Below are 19,389 nucleotides of genomic sequence, written 5' to 3' on the forward strand. Positions count from 1 at the left end.
TTCATATTTATTTGGACCAAATTCATGGAAAAGTTTTGATTTTGGACATTCCATGCAACTCGAAAACTTTTTGGACTTTTATCCAAAGTTTTTTGTAAACCACAAAGACTAAATTTGCAGTTTTGTCTTTATAAAATGTTTTGCAAACATTTGAGGCCATATTCCTGATTATAACTGACCCTCCGGAGGAGCTGGAAAATGACTTAATAGGATTGTAAAACAACTTAACGGGTTGGAAAATGACTTAACGGGGATGAAAAACGACTTTGAAACCGAAAATTGACACGAAAATCGGTTTAGTCCCTAATGCTCTGTTTCTTGGTTCTTTCGGTTCCGATCCGATTATAGAATCGTTCTTATGCCTAAAGCAAATGTCCACCGGTTGTGGAAGAAAATAGGGTAAAAGCATAAATGCAAAATCCATGACAAGTATAATTTATAAACGGAAAACATAAACAATTTTCAGATCATAAAAAGTCTACTAAGGTCCCGTTTGATACGCATCTTTCCAGGTCCAAACAGATCTTTCTGGCTGAATGGACCGGAAAGACTGTTTGATTTGCACAAAAAAAAGTATTTTCTGGTAAGATATGTCTTTTCCAGAAAGCCCCAAAATCATATCTTTCTGGCTGAACGAGCTGGAAAGACAATTATGCACCAAACCCCGTCTCTTTCTTTCTTTTTTGGATTTTTTTAAAATTTATTTTTTTATTGAATTATTACTTTTTTTCATCATTCAACATAGTTAATCAGATGTACAATCAAACAACATGGTTTTTTTCCCAATTAGAAAACTTTTCCAAAGGGCACTTTACCAAACATTATTTTCCCAGAGAGAAACTATGAAATGGGACCTAACTAAAATGTTTTTCTTTCAAATTTCCGTAAACATTCTTTTAATGTTTCCCGATTCGCAATTGACCCTTAAGTTACACACTATGTTGTTTTGTTATGTTTTTTTTTTGGTAAAAATTCTAGACGATGATATTTTGTTAAATACATTAGTCATTTTAGGCATCTTATGATTTGATCCAAATATATTATTGCAAACTATTTTATTACAATTGATTGATCTGATTTTAATAATTTAATATAACTTTATGCAATAAAATATTTGAAAATCTAAGTAAAATAAAACACCGGAAGTGTCCTTCAAATACAAATACCCAATGGACATGCGCAGGTTAGATGTGTGCACAATCATGACGCCTCTAACTGAATTACAAACCATGCATTTATATGGATGGACCTATATACCCTTTAATGCGCCTCTTGCTTAACCTACGCCCCCTCCTCTCCTCTCTTCTTCTCTCTTCCTCTGACACAAACACTTTCTCTCACAGCACAAACACCCAAAAACACACACTAGTTTTACTTGCAACCAACGACTGATGCAGTGAAATTAATGGATCGCTTCTCTCCACTCATACATCTTTATCGTCGTTGTCTGCAAGCTTAATTGCGCTGTACTGCTTGCTTGCTACCTATATACCTATTATCTATTGCCTTCTCTCTGATCTACATTTTACTGTACCACCCGTACTCTATGTCATTCCGACATCGCAAAATCTTTAGTTGCTCCGATCGGTGTTCATCCTCATTGCTCTTCTTGCTCCGAACAGGTATCGTTTAGAGATCTTCTGTCTGTCGGTGTTAATTTCCTTGGATTTCTTTGATTTTGCGGAAATTTGGTTGGGGAAAAGATGAATCCGTTGTGCTGTATTGCTCCGGTCTCGATTGAGAAGGATCGGACGAATTCTCCGTCGTCTGTGGTGGTGAGATCGCAGTCTGAGTGTCAGTTAGGGTTTGAGAGTTCCGTGAGGAGCGTGAGGCCGGCGAGTTTTTCGGCGCAGGTTTCGTCTGTTGGCACTGAATCGGACAATGTGATTCATGAAGTGGAGGATAGTGAGATTGAAGTGAGGGAAAAAGATTCTTCTGTCTCGAAATCGATGGTTTTTTGTGGGAATGGAGGTGGTGCTGTGGCTGGGATCTTGTATAAATGGGTGAACTATGGAAAGGGATGGAGATCGAGATGGTTTACGTTGGAGGATGGGGTGTTGTCTTACTACAAGACTCATGGACCAGATAAGATCTTGCTCAGCCCGGGGAGGGAGAAAGTGATTAAGGTCATTGGAGAGGAGTCAATTAGGTATATGAGGAAATGCAGTAACGGCAGCAATCACAATCGGTTTGGTGCAAAACAGTGGAAACCATATGGGGAAATACATCTGAAGGTTTGGACTTTTATCTCAAACCATTTGCTATTGCATATAGATCTTTTACTTCCATATCTTAGTACTAGCGAAAAACAGTTTAATCTATAATGTAGCAAGATAGCGTTCACTGCATAACGATCCAACATCTATCCATCCACACACTAACTAAAATCATCTCAAAATTGTTCCAAATGCTGGAAATATTTTAGTGTTCTTTCTGCATCTTAGCAAGTACAATTGTTGGTTTGCAAAGAATGGAGAAGTAGGATGGGTAATGTAAACATTGCTTGTTTTAATGAATTTTGCTATGTCATTGCTACCACAGGAACATAGGCAACATGGTTAGGTGGCATTTTATGAATTTTGTTATTTGGACATTTATGGTACGCCTTTAGATTCCTTTTAGCTTTTAACCAAAAGGGAAATGGCATTTAGTTAGTGGTTCTGACCTCTGCAACAATTATTGTTGTGTACTTGAAATGGCCAATATTGAAGATGACAACTCCTGCTTGTTGACCAGTCCTGATGAAGCTAATCTGCTCATTTTTTAGTGCTACTTGAAGTTGAAATGATAGCATTTGCTTAATTTGTAGTGTTACTTAAAGTTTTAACATACAGGTCTCTTCTGTAAGGGCAAGCAAGTCAGATGACAAAAGACTATCTATATTTTCTGGAACAAAAACTCTTCATTTACGATGCATATCTAGAGAGGACAGAGGTGCATGGATTGAGTCCCTTGTAGCTGCTAAAGATAAATTCCCTAGATTATTATCTCCAGGGGATCTTGCTCCTTCTGAAGACATGGTTATTTCAACAGAAAAGCTAAGATCACGATTATCCCAGGAAGGCATAGCAGAGGAAGTAATAAAAGACTGTGAATCAATCATGCTTGGTGAGCTCTCTGCCCTCCAAAACCAAATGAAGGCTCTTCAACTTAAACATATTGTTCTCCTGGACACTTTGAGGCAATTAGAGGTACCTTTTTTTATTCTCTTTCATAAAAATGCTTGTTGAAATCTTGCATTGATTGGATAAATGTGTGATTTGCAGACTGAGAAAATTGAGTTGGAAACAACTGTGGTTGATGAAACAAAAGAGCGGGACTCTTCTTGTGGGCAAGATAGAAGATTCAGTGGTAAGCCAATCTTGTAAGGGTCTGTTTGGTATGATGGAATGGAATCACAAAGTTATGTTCATTTAACTTATAATTACTGCAATGAAACAGATTTCTATTCCATCATGTCTGAGGGAAGTGGAAGTGATTCCGATGCCGACAACGAAAGCCAATATGGAGTAAACGTGGAATCAGATGAAGAAAATGGAACTTTCTTTGACACAAACGAATTCATGTCCTCTGATGTTTTAAGATGCGCATCTTATCGAAGCAGAGACAATAATAATAATCATTGTATTTCAAATGAAAGAGACAGAGACACATTCCCATCTAATCGTTTATTACTACGTGAGGCTGGAACCGAAATCAGTCTTATCCAATACCCTCACATCAAAAGAAGAGAAAGCCTACCAGAACCAAAAGAAAAAGAGAAACCTGTTGGCTTATGGTCCATAATTAAAGACAACATCGGAAAGGATCTTTCCGGTGTTTGTCTCCCTGTTTACTTCAACGAACCCCTCTCTTCATTACAGAAATGCTTTGAGGATTTGGAGTATTCTTGTTTGGTTGACCGTGCCTTGGAATGGGGAAAGCAGGTCAGGTAACTTTTAAACAAAGTTTATTTCATTATTTGAGTTTTTTTTTTCCATATTTATTGAAATCCAACTAACACACACACAAAAAAAACTTATTTGTTCATTCGTCAGGGGAATGATCTGATGAGAATATTAAGCATTGCAGCTTTTGCTGTTTCTGGTTATGCATCAACAGAAGGTCGACAATGTAAACCCTTCAACCCTCTTTTGGGAGAGACTTATGAAGCTGATTATCCTGATAAGGGCCTACGTTTCTTTTCTGAAAAGGTAAAAACAAATAGTTTGTGATTTTGAGAAAAAAGAGCCTTTTTTTAGTTTAATAAATATGATTTTGTCCCTGTTTTTAGGTGAGTCACCACCCGATGATAGTTGCGTGTCACTGCGAGGGCAGAGGGTGGAAATTCTGGGCAGATTCCAATCTCAAGGGTAAATTTTGGGGGAGATCTATTCAGCTGGATCCAGTAGGTGTCCTGACTTTACAATTCGAAGATGGTGAAACCTTTCAGTGGTCAAAAGTCACCACCTCTATTTACAATATCATCCTTGGTAAAATATACTGTGATCACTATGGCACAATGCGTATCAAGGGCAGCGGAAATTACTCCTGTAAACTCAAATTCAAGGAACAGTCCATCATCGACCGAAACCCACACCAAGTAAAAAGAAATAGCAACCTAAACCTACTTTCATTATATATATATTATAATAAATAATTGAAAATTTCAGGTTCATGGATTTGTGCATGATAATAGAAGTGGGGAAAAGGTGGCGATGTTGATGGGGAAGTGGGATGAGGCGATGTATTATGTGTTGGGGGACCCGACTACGAAACCCAAAGGATATGATCCGATGAGTGAAGCCGTGTTGTTGTGGGAAAGAGATAAGTCTGCTACAAAGACGAGATATAATCTGACACCCTTTGCCATATCTTTAAACGAGGTGACACCCGGGTTGAGAGAGAGGCTGCCTCCTACCGACTCCAGGCTTAGGCCAGATCAGCGACACCTGGAGAACGGAGAGTATGAGCTGGCAAATGCTGAGAAGCTTAGACTCGAGCAGTTACAAAGACAGGTAAGCAACCCACTTCGGTTTATTAACATCATTATCATTAAAAAGTAGTAATAATAATAATAATAGTAATGTTTATGTGTGAATATTATATTATAATACAATAATAGGCAAGAAAAGTGCAAGAAAGGGGATGGAGGCCTCGGTGGTTTTCAAAGGATGAAGATGGTTGTTTCCATTACGTGGGTGGATACTGGGAGACGAGAGACAAGAAAGATTGGAATGGAATTCCGGATATATTTGGTCAAACCATAACCACCGACTTGCCTCCGCTTTTTCCGGAACAACAACAATGATGGATGGATGATATGATTGATAAAAGGTGATGTTATTTTTCATGTAATTCCTTCCTAAAAACAACTCTGTTTGAGTGAGTATATATCATTTCCTAAAAAGAAATAATAAAAAAGGGAAATAGCATCTCAGTTTATCATATCATTCTTACTTCTTAGTAGTATTATTGTTTGCATTGCATTATTTCACTCAGGACAAAGTTTTAAGTTATTTCCTAAGTATTTTTATTGTTATTGAAATTTGAAATCTTCCACTATTAAAAATATAGTGTATATATTATCCTAAAATCTCAAAACAGAATTATAATTAAACATTTCCGTTACTTTTTTTAAAAATAACAATAATTAATTTAATCAAACATGTCGTAAAGATTATAAAAGAAAGTGTATATATATATATATATATATATATATATATATATATATATATATATATATATATATATGGTTAGGTTCATGTGACGGCCTAATTTTGTGAGACCGTGAGACGCATTTTTTTATTTTTTTTATTTTTTTTAGTTAATTTAAGTTCCGAAAATAATATTAAATTTTTTTTTTTGATTTTTCAATTTATTTTGCATTTTAAAATTATTTTTAGATTATGTACAGTGTAATGTTCTATTTAAAATATTTCACGTATTTTTCAAAAAATATGAAAATTTTTTTTAATTTTTTTTAGTTAATTCAAGTTCTGAAAATAATATTAAATTTTTTTTTTAGATTTTTCCATTTATTTTGCATTTTAAATTTTTTTTTTAGAATATGTCAATGTAATATTCTATTTGGAATATTTCACGTATTTTTCAAAAAAAAACGAGATTTTTATTTTTATTTTTTTTAGTTAATTTAAGTTCCGAAAATAATATTTAAAAAAAGAATTTTTGGATTTTTCCATTTATTTTGTATTTTAAAATTATTTTTAGATTTGGTCTCACAGTCTCACAAAATTAGAATGATCTCAAATGAACCTGAACCTATATATATATATATATATATATATATATATATATATATATATATATATATATATATATATATATATATATATATATATATATATATATATATATATATATATAGAAACAAACTCACCAATGATATTAAGGAATACAACAACATATACTCGGGTACCGGTTTTGGAAAATGTGGAAACAATGTTAGGAAAGGTATTGTCCCGATATAATGTATGATCTGGTTGCGGTTGTGTCAATTCGGTCCGAGGGATGAGCATGATCAACATTTCCATGCTTGAAAGATGGCTTAGAGAGGGGTTGAAAAAAATAGAAAAAATTAATTTGACGCTGATGTGGAAGAAAGAAAATGCTAGGGATTAAAGGAATGAAAATGATAGGATGGATACTATACAAGATGGTGATGTCCCTCAAACGATTTATGTTTTGACTTGATTTATCATTACGAAATTAAATGGAATTAATCCAAGATGACCAATTAACAAAAAAGAGGTGGGAATTGCAAGACATTTTTTCCCCACAACTTAAGAATGTTGAAGTCGAAACCGTAGGGAGCTTTATGCTCATTTAAGTATCTCATTAACTTCGTTTTCATTCTAATCGAGTTGTTTTCCGCAACATTTAGAAACTCGTATAAAAAATCAAAACCGTCATCACAAAAAACAATATCTTCACAACAAGCTTCTTAAGATGAAGAATGCAACTGTAAAACCTTTCTTTATACATCATAAATAATGTTTCTATTTTATTTTCAAGATCCTGAACAATGTTTCTATTTTATTTTCAAGATCACGAACAACAGCCGCAACCTTCAAATCAATATATAATAGTCATTAAGCTTGTCAAATTCCCGTCGGTATTTGGCGTATTTTAGGTGCAAGCAATTACCCATGTAGCAAAAAGCCGGTTTAGCTTCCTACACCGGTAGATGTTGGTCTACATCTAAAAATTTCTCTAAAAAAGATGTGCTAATGATTTTAAACTTACTGATATAAGCTCCGTTTTGTCTCTGATTTTTCAAGAAAATTGACCATTAGCTTTCAATTCTCAAAAGAGTTTGGCTAAAAAGACATTCTATTTTATCATTTAGACACCCTATATAAAAATGATGCTTGAGTACTAAAAAACACTTCTTAACTCCGACTATTTTCAGTATGTTGCAAGTTGAGTTCCATTTTGTTGGACAATCACCACACAATATATATATATATATATATATATATATATATATATATATATATATATATATATATATATATATATATATATATATATATATATATATTAATTTCTTGATTCTATTTGTAGAATGTTTAATACTACCTCCGTCTCAAATTGATAGTGTATTTTTGACTTTTGAACTCTTTTTTCTTCAATTTTGATTTTAAATATTTTTGATTTTGATAGATAATATTTGATGCAAAATATATGAATGAATTGTATTTTAATTGTTATAAGTTTTATTAACTAATATATAACACAAATAAAAATATTTAAGGTCAAAGTTAAAGAAAAAAGGCTTCAAAATCAAAAGTGAACTATCAATTTAGGACGGGGGAGTATATCTAAGGGCTTTTGACATAAAAGTCCTTAAATTTGTCAGATTTTGTTGGTTTTATCCCTATGACGATTTTTTGTTCATTAATGTCCAAAATTTGCCAAGTTTTTTTCGTTTTTGTCCTTTCTACAAATCTTTTATGTTTTTTACCCTAAGTATATTGTTTAAATTTGCAAAAAAAAACCCTTAAGTTTACAAATCTTATATGTTTTTATCCTAATTATGTTTTCCAAATTTGACATGAAAGTCCTTAAGTTTGTTAAATTTTGTCGTTTTTGTCCCTGGACACCTACTATTATAGATAGCAAGGGCAAAAACGAAAAAAAACTTTGCAAATTTTGGACATTAATGAACAAAAAATCGTCACAGGAACAAAACCAACAAAACCTAAGAAACTTAAGAGTTTTTATGACAAAAGCCCTATATCTAATGGCCTTTTGCACACATTATATATGATAGTTATTCTCTTTTTAAGCCATCTTTGACCATAAGATTTTAAATATGGATTATTCACCTAGAAATTGTTTGCCACCGTCATCCAAATTTGGCCACTTTCGAGCCAAAAACCGAACTATTGTATCATCTAATGTAATGTCTATTGTTAACATTTTTATTTCCCCAACCGTGTATGCATTCTAATAAATCACGCCCCACATCCTCCCCCTTATGCATATTAATGAGTCCAAAAATAATTATATGTTTGTACATCACTCAATTGTCATTTATAAAGTGTGTAGTAACCATGTGTTAACCCTTTGACATGAAGATGTACAAGTGTCTGTACCTAACATCCTCAATTCGAGCCTTGAGTTTTTTTTGCCCTTTTTGGTGAAAATAAGATTTATGAAAAAATTTGTAATTTGTTAAATGATTAATAAAATAATAAAATAAAAGAAATGATAAGCAAATGAATGATTAAATATATAAAGGAAATAGTCAATTTGGACTAAAATAGAAAACACGAGTTAGTTGGATCTAACGTGTTTGGAGTACATTGGAGCTAAATTAGCTAGTTAAGTTACAATTTTTCCCTAAATTTTTCCATGAAATCGAGTTAGGGTTTACTCTAAGGATCAAATCCGAATTTTATAAGTATAATTGTTTTGTATTCGCATTTCTAGCTCAAACTGAGGTTGCGTTCATGATTATAAACTTGATTTATCATCTCTTTTGGTGAAATTGAGCATACCTAGGTTGGATGATTTAGTAAATGGAGCTATAATTCACGATATTGATTATTTGAGGTCAAATTCCAAGTCGAAACTCAATTCATTGATTTATGAAGTTCTAAGGTTTCTACTTGAAATTAAATGTTATCTATGACATTCTGTGATGAAGTAAAGCCAGGTAATCATTAAAATGACGATAAAAGTATGTTACGCTATTGAAATTATGGTAATAAAGTTAGGAAATGTGAAATGGATACATCCAAAGTGATTTAGGTCACCTTAGGAATTTGATGGAGTAATTAACATTGTAATTGGAGGAAATATGACCCTAACCTCATGATTTGGTCCTTGTTATGATTCCATGGTTCCATTAAAGTATTGATTGGAAATGGCAATTCCAATGATGAATTATCATTGGAATGTAACAAAATGATTTTTAAAGCAAGTTTGAACTCAAATAAGGCTTTTGTTTGAAAAAGTGAACCATATGAAGTTAATGTATGAAGGTTATGAACTAATTAAAGATTATTTTAAAAGTCCTGAATTATAATTGTAACTTCAATGAGATATTGGAATCATCAAAACACCCTAGTTGTGTTGTAATCAAAATGAATGAAATGGAATCATAACGTATGGTTGGAATTGGGTATCCGAGACTTGTTAAGGTGTTTAGAAGCTCATTAAGACTCTATTGAGTGACTGGAATGATGAGTGATGTGGTTGGAATCCGTTAAGAGCTTATGGATCATTGTTGATGTTATGATGTCTACATGAGCTTCCCTATAACTTTTGTGATGTATAAATATATTAACCGTTAATTCAAGAGTAATATAGGAATTAAAAGAGATATAATAATGATATTAGGATGTTTTAAAGTCATTAAGACACATTGGTAAAGGTTGGGATATGCTGGGAGCAAATTAGGAACATGTAGGATGATCAAAATAAATATGTTCAGACATATGCAACATATGCAGTTTGTGTATATTCCTACTTGTTCAGAGTCAATGTAACTGGACCTCTTGTTTGGTTATACTGTTTGCATATGTTCAAGACATAAGTTTATGTGGTCCGTGTAAGGCCTATGGTCAAGTATTTTTTCAGATTTCAATCATTTATATTTTGTATATTCCATTAGTTCTTATATGAATATTAAGGAATGATTAGGGGATCTTATAATTTATAAGAGTTGTGTATCCGTTCTAGGGGAATTTTGGTCGTTATGTAACCTTTTAATCACATAATTAGATCAAAAGCTTTAAGGGTGTGATTGTTTTGTCAAATATATGTCCCTATTACAACAAACAATGAACTCTATTAAATGAAGTATGACAAAATGTTTACCAACTCGTTTACTATATGAAATTTAATATGTATCTACATTCATGAAGTAAAATTTTCTAAGATTATGTTTTGAAGATTAAACGACTTTCATGATTTACAAATGATTTTTCTTCATGAACTTGTGCATTCATGCTAGGATGGGAGTGGCTTGAGTTGTCCAACCACACAAATCCATGATAAACGACTAAAATAACAATAAATGACTAAAAGTAGCAATGAGTAAGTGATTGTACTCTAAGCAATGTCTCTCTTGCATACAAGGCTAGCTACATTGTATGTGGATCTTGTGAATGGGCACTTGATACTAGTTATGGCTAATGAGTTCCATATATGTATTGTTTGGCATGTATGTCTTCATTACGAGCAATGTTTGACATGTACGTCTTCCTTGTTTGGATATTTTGCCATAATGATTATGTGAAACACTTCTCACGCTATGACATGTGAGGTTGGACCTATGAGATTGACTTGGGAAAGCGTCAGAAGCATATTGCATTGCATCTACTTTTTTTTTTTCCGAATATAATGATAATATTTTGATTATGATTAAAATAGTGATAATTTAACTATGACTATCATAATGAGTTGTTGACTATGAGCAAAATGAGCAACAGTCTCATCGGAGAAGAAATGGAGGTGATAGAACTAGACGTCAGGAACAAAAGCGGCGGTTTAAGGATAAAAAAGAATGAAAGAGGTGGGTGGGGCCATTTTCTTTTAATGATAATAAAAAGAAACAATTAAATGGAAATAAAATAATAAAATTATTATATATAGGACAAAATGATTATTTTACCCAATTTAACAGACCAACACTAACAGTTGTTAGATTTAAGGACCAGAAGTACTTTGAAACCACCAAAAAAGAACTATTTTTGTGAGTCGGAACTATTTTGGACCATAGCCAAAGAAAAGTGCAAACCAAGAAGGATTATGCAGTCTTGTCAAAAACAATTATCAAACTAGTTTTGAATGTAGCCCTTACAAATTAAGATATGTTGGTTACTATTATCCATTGCATATCGAGTCTCTTATTCACTAATCCATGTATTCTTAAATATATACAATCTTGAAATTTTGTTTGTAGAGTCTTTTTGAATAACCATAGCAATATGCATTTATAATGGTTCCTTGGCTTTAGACATATATGTAGCATATGCCTCATATGAGAGCTTATTTTTCACAATATGGAATTTTTCTCAAAGTATATTCTCATCTATGTTGATATTTTTAAAATACCATGTTTCTAAAATACCCTACAAAAATTAAATATCACTAAGCACTTGTTGACTTGTTAAAAAGAAGTTAAAAGTGCACCTTCTACTTTTATATGCTAATAAGTTGATGGATTTGAATTCCTATGTTACTATTTTTTATTAAATAGGTTTTGAGATGTATAGCATTCTAGGATCTTGACATGATATTTTTGTCTAGGGTGGCTAACCAATATGCCCCCTTTCTCGCTTCGGCATCTATGAGATATGGCCCTTCCCACTTAGGTGCTAGTTTACCTGCACTAGGATCCTTGGTATTTTGGAATGTTTTCCTTAGTACCAAGTCTCCTATTTGGAATCTTCTGACTTTTATATTTTTATTGTACACCTTGGTGATCATCTGTGAATGAGCAACAATACAGATCTTGGAAAGATCCCTAAGTTTATCTATAGTGTCGAGATCATGGGCCAGGATCCTGTTGTTGTCCTCTTGGTTTTGGAGTAGGTATCTTTTTGTGGGGGTCATTGCTTCCGTCCCAAACACTAATGAGTATGGGGTTTGTCCCGTAGCGACCTTGGAGGTGGTTCTATCTGCCCATAAACGAAAGGAAGTTCTTCTGCCCATCTTCCTTTTTTTTTTTTTATCCAACCTTATTTTCAAACTGCTGACTATGATTTTATTGTTGGATTCTGCTTGGCCGTTGGCTTAACAGAGGACAGGAGTAGACATCACCATCTTGATTCCCCAACTTGTGAAAAAGTGCTTCGTCCTTTTGCTTATGAATTGGGTATTTGATGAGGATCTTCAATTTTACTTTTGTCCTTTGAAGATGTACTTGACTCTCCCACTTTCTTCCCTTTCTTCTTTCCAAATACTTATTTATGGTCTTTAAATGGTGAGCTCTTTTGTGGTTGGTCTTCTTTCATGTTTTTATCCATCTTTTTGTGAAGGGCCGATTCTGGATCTTCAAGTGGTGGTACCAAAGGTTTGTTGGAACCTTTGGTCATGAATACTACAAAATAAACAAAAATAAAAACGTAAATCTGAAAAAAAAACTAAAAATTAAAAATACTAAAAATATCTTCCTAACTGAACCCACGTCGTGTACTTAAGGTCCACGTTCTGGTCTCAGACCTGAAACAAAAATTAATGCAGAAAATTAACTTTTTGCAGGTTTTACCCTAACAAAAGGATCGATTAACTCAAAACAAAAAAATTAACAATCAAATAAGCCGTTCACCAGCAACGGCGTCAAAAACTTGATGTGCACAAAATATATCTATCAACTTTTAAATTTATAACCTAACAAACTTATACTAACTATGCACCTATAGACAGTGTACCTAGTCATATTATATTATAGATTGGGTATGTCGGGTGTCGATCACAGGGAACGATATTTAATCAATAAAATAGTTACTAAAAGCTAAACTAAGAAAAACAATTAAAAGTGAGGGTTTTATCTGATTTTACAAGTTCATAAGAACTTAAACACTCAACTAAAAATGATTATAATCAATATACTAAAACACTTTCGTTTATTTTCGAATCCACCTTTTTCCTATGTTTAGTTCTTATTTAGGATTAATAAAGTTGGTTACCAATTTATATGTAATTAGAAATTTGGTCAAATCTACTAATATTTTCATCAATTCATGTACTAATTTGTAAGGTCTTACACAAGCAAACACAAAATTAGTTATTAATTATAAGTGGACTATGTAAGATTTGTTAAACACAATTATGGTCACAATTATGTTCTCTAATGCAGTTAAATTGTTACTTTTGTCACTTAACTAAGATGTGGTTAATCCTAGCTCTAGCAATTTAATGGTCACTAAATCACTAGGTAAACAAGTTCATGTAATTTAATGGTTACTAAGCTACACTTAATTTGAATTAAGGCAACAAAGAGAAACATTTTAACATGCTAGGTAAGTTAATCAAACACAAACTCCAAACCAACTTTTTATAAATCCATAAACTAGGAAACTAAACCATAGTTATTAAGGTTTCATCTAACTAAACGAAAGTCTACTTAATTAGCTACTCATGGCAGTAATCAAACACAAAAAATCAATAGTAATAAAGCTAATGAATTGATGATGTTTTCTTCTAGATTTCTTCAAATCTTGAGCTCCAATCGTTTCCTCCTCTTCTGGGGTTTTCCAAAGGGTTTTTGTCGCAATACTTCTCCAAAAAGTCACCTCCAAGTCCCACAATTCGTCATAATGTTCGAATATATATACTTGCTGAAAATCTGGCCATCACGACGTGGTAAAGGCACCACGAAGTGGTCCTCGTGTTTATCTCGTATTCCTCAAGCCAGCGTCAAGAATCGCGAAGATTCCATTCACCACGTCGTGGTTATCGAGAATCAACATTTTCTCAAAACATGAAAGTTGTCCAAAATTTTGTCTAGTTTTCAGATCATATTGAATCATGTCAATCGGAGTTATGAGTCATGAGATATGGCCAAAATACTGACGAGGATTCAAGCTGTCCAACAACATCCTTCTTGTGTCTTCTTCTTGCCTCAGCTCTACATTACAACTTCCATATTGCTTCCGAGAATGTCTTTTACGCTTTATAACATATATTAAACATAATAAGTACCTTTTGTTCTATAATAAGCATAAATATAGCTAATAATATTAAGATATGATGTAAAATATATATGTAGATATACACATATGAAAATACCCCACACTTATCTTTTGCTTGCCCCCAAGCAAAACTAACTTTTTTTAAGTCTAACTTTCATCACCGATATTACATAAGACAATCCATTTTGAACTCAACCATTATACCAAGACCTCAGTTCGCATATTTGTGTCTAAGATTCCTAAAAACTTCCCCAATCCTAGTTACTCACAATCCTTATGAACCTTCACCCCTTAGCTTATACGACACTCATTTCTGCAACCCTCCGAATCAATCCTCATAAATCTTTCTTAACCTCAATGTATTTTTGGTTAAGCTACCCAAACATATATAATCTAGAAAAAATACAACTTTTGATACCACAATGGAGCTCTTTGGAATTCTTCACTTGTTTGAATTATTGATCTTTAATTTCTTTGAATTCACCACCTTTTTGTTTGATTTTTGGTATCTTCAACTTTTTTGAATTTATTTAGAATTTTGATATTTGATCTTCATACTTTGATTGCTCCAAAATTCTTACAACTTTTGGTAAATTCTTTTTTTTTATATAACTCCCTTTTTTCGCTCAAATCTTACATGCTTAAGTAAGGAAGCTTAACTTCAACCTTTATTGGTTAGAGCTATTAGTCTATGTGCAATGACTACGTAAGCTTTCCTAGATAGATTTTAGGTTTAGGATGCAAAACATATTATGTCATATAAACTACCAGATTACCTTTTCATATCTCATGGTTTTTCACTAAAACTTGGGAAGCCACAAATATACTATAACATGTATTGGCCTGGTTAAGCATTTGAGCTCTCATTGGATCATCCCACATAACACTAAAGACTTAAGTCTAAACTAATTATTACTAGATTCACAAATTTTTAGATTTTTATTTCAAATCCATTTTTTTAAAATTTTTTAAAATTTTTTAAAATTTCTAGCAATTTACTTTTTCGACCCCCTTCCCCACACTTATTACATACAATGCCCTCATTGTATGCATAAAATAAATTAAAAACAAGAAAAAGGAGAAAAAGGAATAGACTCCCATGGGGTAAGTAGTGGCGCGATCGAATTCTTCACGTGTGAGTAACTTAAGCATCTTGAACTTGGACTTCTTCAAATATAGATCTTGGAATTTCAAGCAATGAGACATGTAAATGTGGCGACAAAATTTGAAATCGAGACTTCAATCTTCAACAAACGTGGTGTAGAAAAACTTCAAAATATGACCAATGTGGAAAAGAATACTCCACATGGAATTGTGTAGAAAAGAAGGAAAATGGAACTTCTGCATTCCACGTCGCGGTGTAGAATTACACGACGTGGCTTCAAATAATTATATTTTCTGAAATCGCGTATTGAACTCAATCCACGACGTGTAATTGATGTCCACGTCATGGAAACTGGGCATTATAGAAATCACTTTTTCTTTAAATGAGTGTAATGTGAACTTGTGTCTTAACATATTAAGACCCTTTTGAATTGCATATATCGTGACTCTTTCCTAACTCGCTTCTCTCTCGATTAACCCCACACTTATCTAAGATTGTGGGTCTCGACTCTCGACTCTAAATGACACGGCTAATCGAGTTAATGCTCTCATATCTCTAAGGTTTCTTAGTCGTGTTTTTCTCTAACAAACTCTGAAAATAACAACCAAAAGAAGTAAACAAGAAACATAACAATTTAAATAGTCGTTACACAACCAAGTTAAACTAAAATCAAAACAAACAAACCAAAAATAAACTAAACAAAATAAAAGAAATAAAAGTATAAGCTAATCATCTTCTTCATCATGATGTGCTCCACTAGTTCCGGCATCATCTCCTTGTCGTGTCCATAATTCTTCCCACGTTGGAATCTACGGGCATTGGGGAGGCATCGTAGGGGGTCGAACCATATTCATATGTGTAAACATGGTTTCAAGAATTTGAGTGTTGTAAGTCACTCCCCCGCGAAGATTGTCCAAATATAAACCAACCCGGCTTTGAAACAGGTCGGTCAGTATATGTCACACCCCAAAACCGATGGCGAAAACGTTTCGGGGTGGAGGACGTCATGTAGTATCACAACCAATGTACATAGTAAGCATAGTAACACAACCATTACATTACATAGAAGTATTTACATTTGTTTGAAAACAAAGTTATACATGTTTATATGTACGTTCCAAAATGAACAAAAGTTAAGATGTGACTTCTAAATGCTCCGTCTTCTCCAAAAGATCATGTGGTGCCTGTCTAATGCGGACCTGAGAATACAAACAGTTTGAAAATCAGCATAAAGCTGGTGAGTTCATAAGCGATTTGTTTTCTGAAAATGAACAAATTTCCTTTGGTTTTTTGAAAAAGTTGTTATCCAAGAAAATCCCATATTTTCTTATAAGAAAAGTCTAGTTATCCAATGTTACGCAGTTTGGTTAAGAATAGTTAAGTTATCCCAGGAAAAACCCTTATTTTCCTAAAAGTAGATGGTTGGTTATTGATCCGGAATGAAGTGTACAAGTATCTGTTGGATTAATGTCTAAGTCCATAACTATATTTGGTATGTACTTAACCCGACCCGGCATGGTCCATTTGGGTTGCACTTCACCGACACAATTTATATGGATAATCTTTTGAGAATAGTATGTTTATGATTAATATTAATATATTATAAGTTCTAATATATTAATATGGAATCATATTATTTAATTATTATTGATCAAGAATTAATTTATAATTAATTAAGTGATCAAAAGGAACTAATTAAATATGGACTCTTATATATATGGAATGGGCCAAGTTCATTTAGGTTGGGCTAAGCTTTCATGGATAGTCCATGGAGTGTTTAACCCATGGATCCTAGGAAATGAAAGGTCATGGGTATTAGGGTTTAACCCTAATCCTCCATGCTATATAAAGATGTCTTTGGTTGGTGAAATAGGCACTAGTGTGGATACACTAAAGAAGGGCTAGCCAATTTCACTAGAGAGAACCAAGTAATCATATTCTCTAAAGTATTCCAAGGTGTCTTGGTGATTTGTGATTCCACTTGAGGCTTCCACACTATTGGGGCTAAGCTCTTAAAGCTTGAAGACATCAAGCTACATCAAGAGGTATGTATTCTATCTTGTTACATTCATAGTTTTTGTATGCTAGATTAGGATAATACCTTGGATGTTCTTATTTGCATGTATAATAGAGAAAACATAGATCCAAGGTATTTAGGGTTGCATGTACACTTAGGAAGTGTTAGAATGCACATAACCCAACAGTGGTATCAGAGACACGGGTTGTTTTCTGTTATATTGATGCAAATATTTTATTTTCCAAGTTGAAAAAAAAGGAAAAAAACCATGAAGTTTGTCAAATTTTAAGATAATTACTTGTTCTTGTGAAAAACTAATTATTTGTAAAATTTGAATAATTTGCTTTATGAGTTGAATTAGGTCAAATTTAATAAAAGATAAAATGATATGATTATTTTATTAGTTTTAAAAGTTTGATCTAAAGAGTTTTATTTTTTGAAACCTCCATAAGTTATGGATATGAAAAGGTTTTTAAAAAAAATTGATTCAAAGTTTTTATGGAGTTACAAAATTTGGTGTTAATGTTTTAAAGGATTCCATAACTTAAGAATAAGTTATGGATCACCAAAAGTTTTTTGTGTTACCTTGTTTTATGAGTGAATTTAGATTAATGAATAAAATTATGTGATAGTTGGTTTTAATCCAAATTAATCTAAAAGAAGTTCATAAAATGTGTTTATGTAACTTATAAGTCACATTTATGAATCTTAAAACTCATAAAAGTTGGCAAAGGTTACAAAAATGAAGAGTCTAGTTCTAATTAAAAGGTGTTATGACTCCATAATTTGTCCTCAAGTTATGGAGGACCAAGAGTCTCTTCATTAAATAATAAATTAAAAAAAAAGTGTAACCTTAATTAATTCCATAAGTTATAAAATAAAGAAAAAGTTAATTCTTTTATTAGTTTAAAGTCTTCCATAACTTGTCCTCAAGTTATGGAACTTGAAGAGTTTTTGGATTAAAACTACTTTAAACACATAAGTTATGGAATTAATTAGTTTTGAATAGTTTCAAAACTTGCCCTCAAGTTTTGGAATTTGTAAAGTTTTCTCTTATGAATACTTTAATTCCAAGTTAGCCCTTAGAATTTTAAAAGTTAAAATTCAACCCTTATACTTTATAATATTATAAGTTAATAATATATATATATATATATATATATATATATATATATATATATATATATATATATATATATATATGTATAAGAGTAAAGTCAGTCTTACCGCTAGTACGCCTCATTCACGAAGCCGGTCTATAAGGTGGGTATAAGGTTGTTGCCTATAAAATGGCAACTTAATGGGTGTCCACTCTCACCCACCGCTTGCTTGACCGGTGGAGGGTCGTTAGCCGAACGGGTTTGACAAGACTATAATTAACCCTTCATTAAAAGTATTAATGATAAATACTAAGTAACTAAACTCTTAATAATACCCAATCTTAGTTACTTAGAAAAATGTGAATAAGGTGCTAATCCATGAAATTACACTTTGCACTTTGTTTAAGTCGGTTAGTGGAGCGTGTGTGGTTAACCGGCACACTAACTCGTATTTAACAAGGTAGGCAAAGGGTAACTTAATGTTTATCATAGTATCGGTAGAGCGTGTGTGGTTAACCGGCACATCGATTGAGGGGTAAACACTTAAGGGTACCAAGTAATTTGCATGGTTACTTCATACCTTGTTTTGTGATCCTCGACATCCCAGTCACAAAACCTGAAGGGCACACTCGAGATTGAAACATGCCTTTGAAAAGTTCAATGAATCTCAAAGATCTAGGAGTTTCAAAACCAACTAAAACCTAATAATTCATTTCGTTTATCTTGGTGGAAATTGGTGAATCGTCATTCACCTACCTTCAAATATTTTATAGCTTGGATTACGGCATACCTCTTCTAAGTTATAAAATAGTTTGTTGGGTCCTAGCCTTAATATTTCATATTGGGTGTCATATTAAGGACTTTAAATCAACTATCTTGAATATCTCCCAAAAGATGTCTGTAATAGACACCTATGATCTTCCCAAATCTAGTGAAGCAAGGTTTCCTAAATGAAGATGATGTCCTTTGGAAATCATACTTCTTTCACCTCCTCCAATTATTCTCCCCAACCCACAA

General features: G+C 32.8%; 1 protein-coding gene across 1 annotated transcript; it reads left to right on the forward strand.

Annotated features, from left to right (window-relative positions):
• Positions 1-1,255: 1,255 nt before the first annotated feature.
• ORP1D (OSBP(oxysterol binding protein)-related protein 1D) lies at positions 1,256-5,427 on the forward strand. The gene is made up of 8 exons (XM_079038104.1): positions 1,256-2,234; positions 2,835-3,191; positions 3,267-3,351; positions 3,442-3,926; positions 4,038-4,193; positions 4,274-4,582; positions 4,653-4,997; positions 5,105-5,427. Exons 1-8 carry the CDS (start codon positions 1,704-1,706, stop codon positions 5,288-5,290), a joined length of 2,454 nt encoding a protein of 817 aa, XP_078894230.1. The 5' UTR covers positions 1,256-1,703; the 3' UTR covers positions 5,291-5,427.
• Positions 5,428-19,389: the final 13,962 nt, after the last annotated feature.

Source organism: Lactuca serriola, chromosome 4 (assembly GCF_051521515.1).
Source record: "Lactuca serriola cultivar US96UC23 chromosome 4, Lser_US96UC23_V15, whole genome shotgun sequence".
NCBI classification, from domain to species: domain Eukaryota; kingdom Viridiplantae; phylum Streptophyta; class Magnoliopsida; order Asterales; family Asteraceae; genus Lactuca; species Lactuca serriola.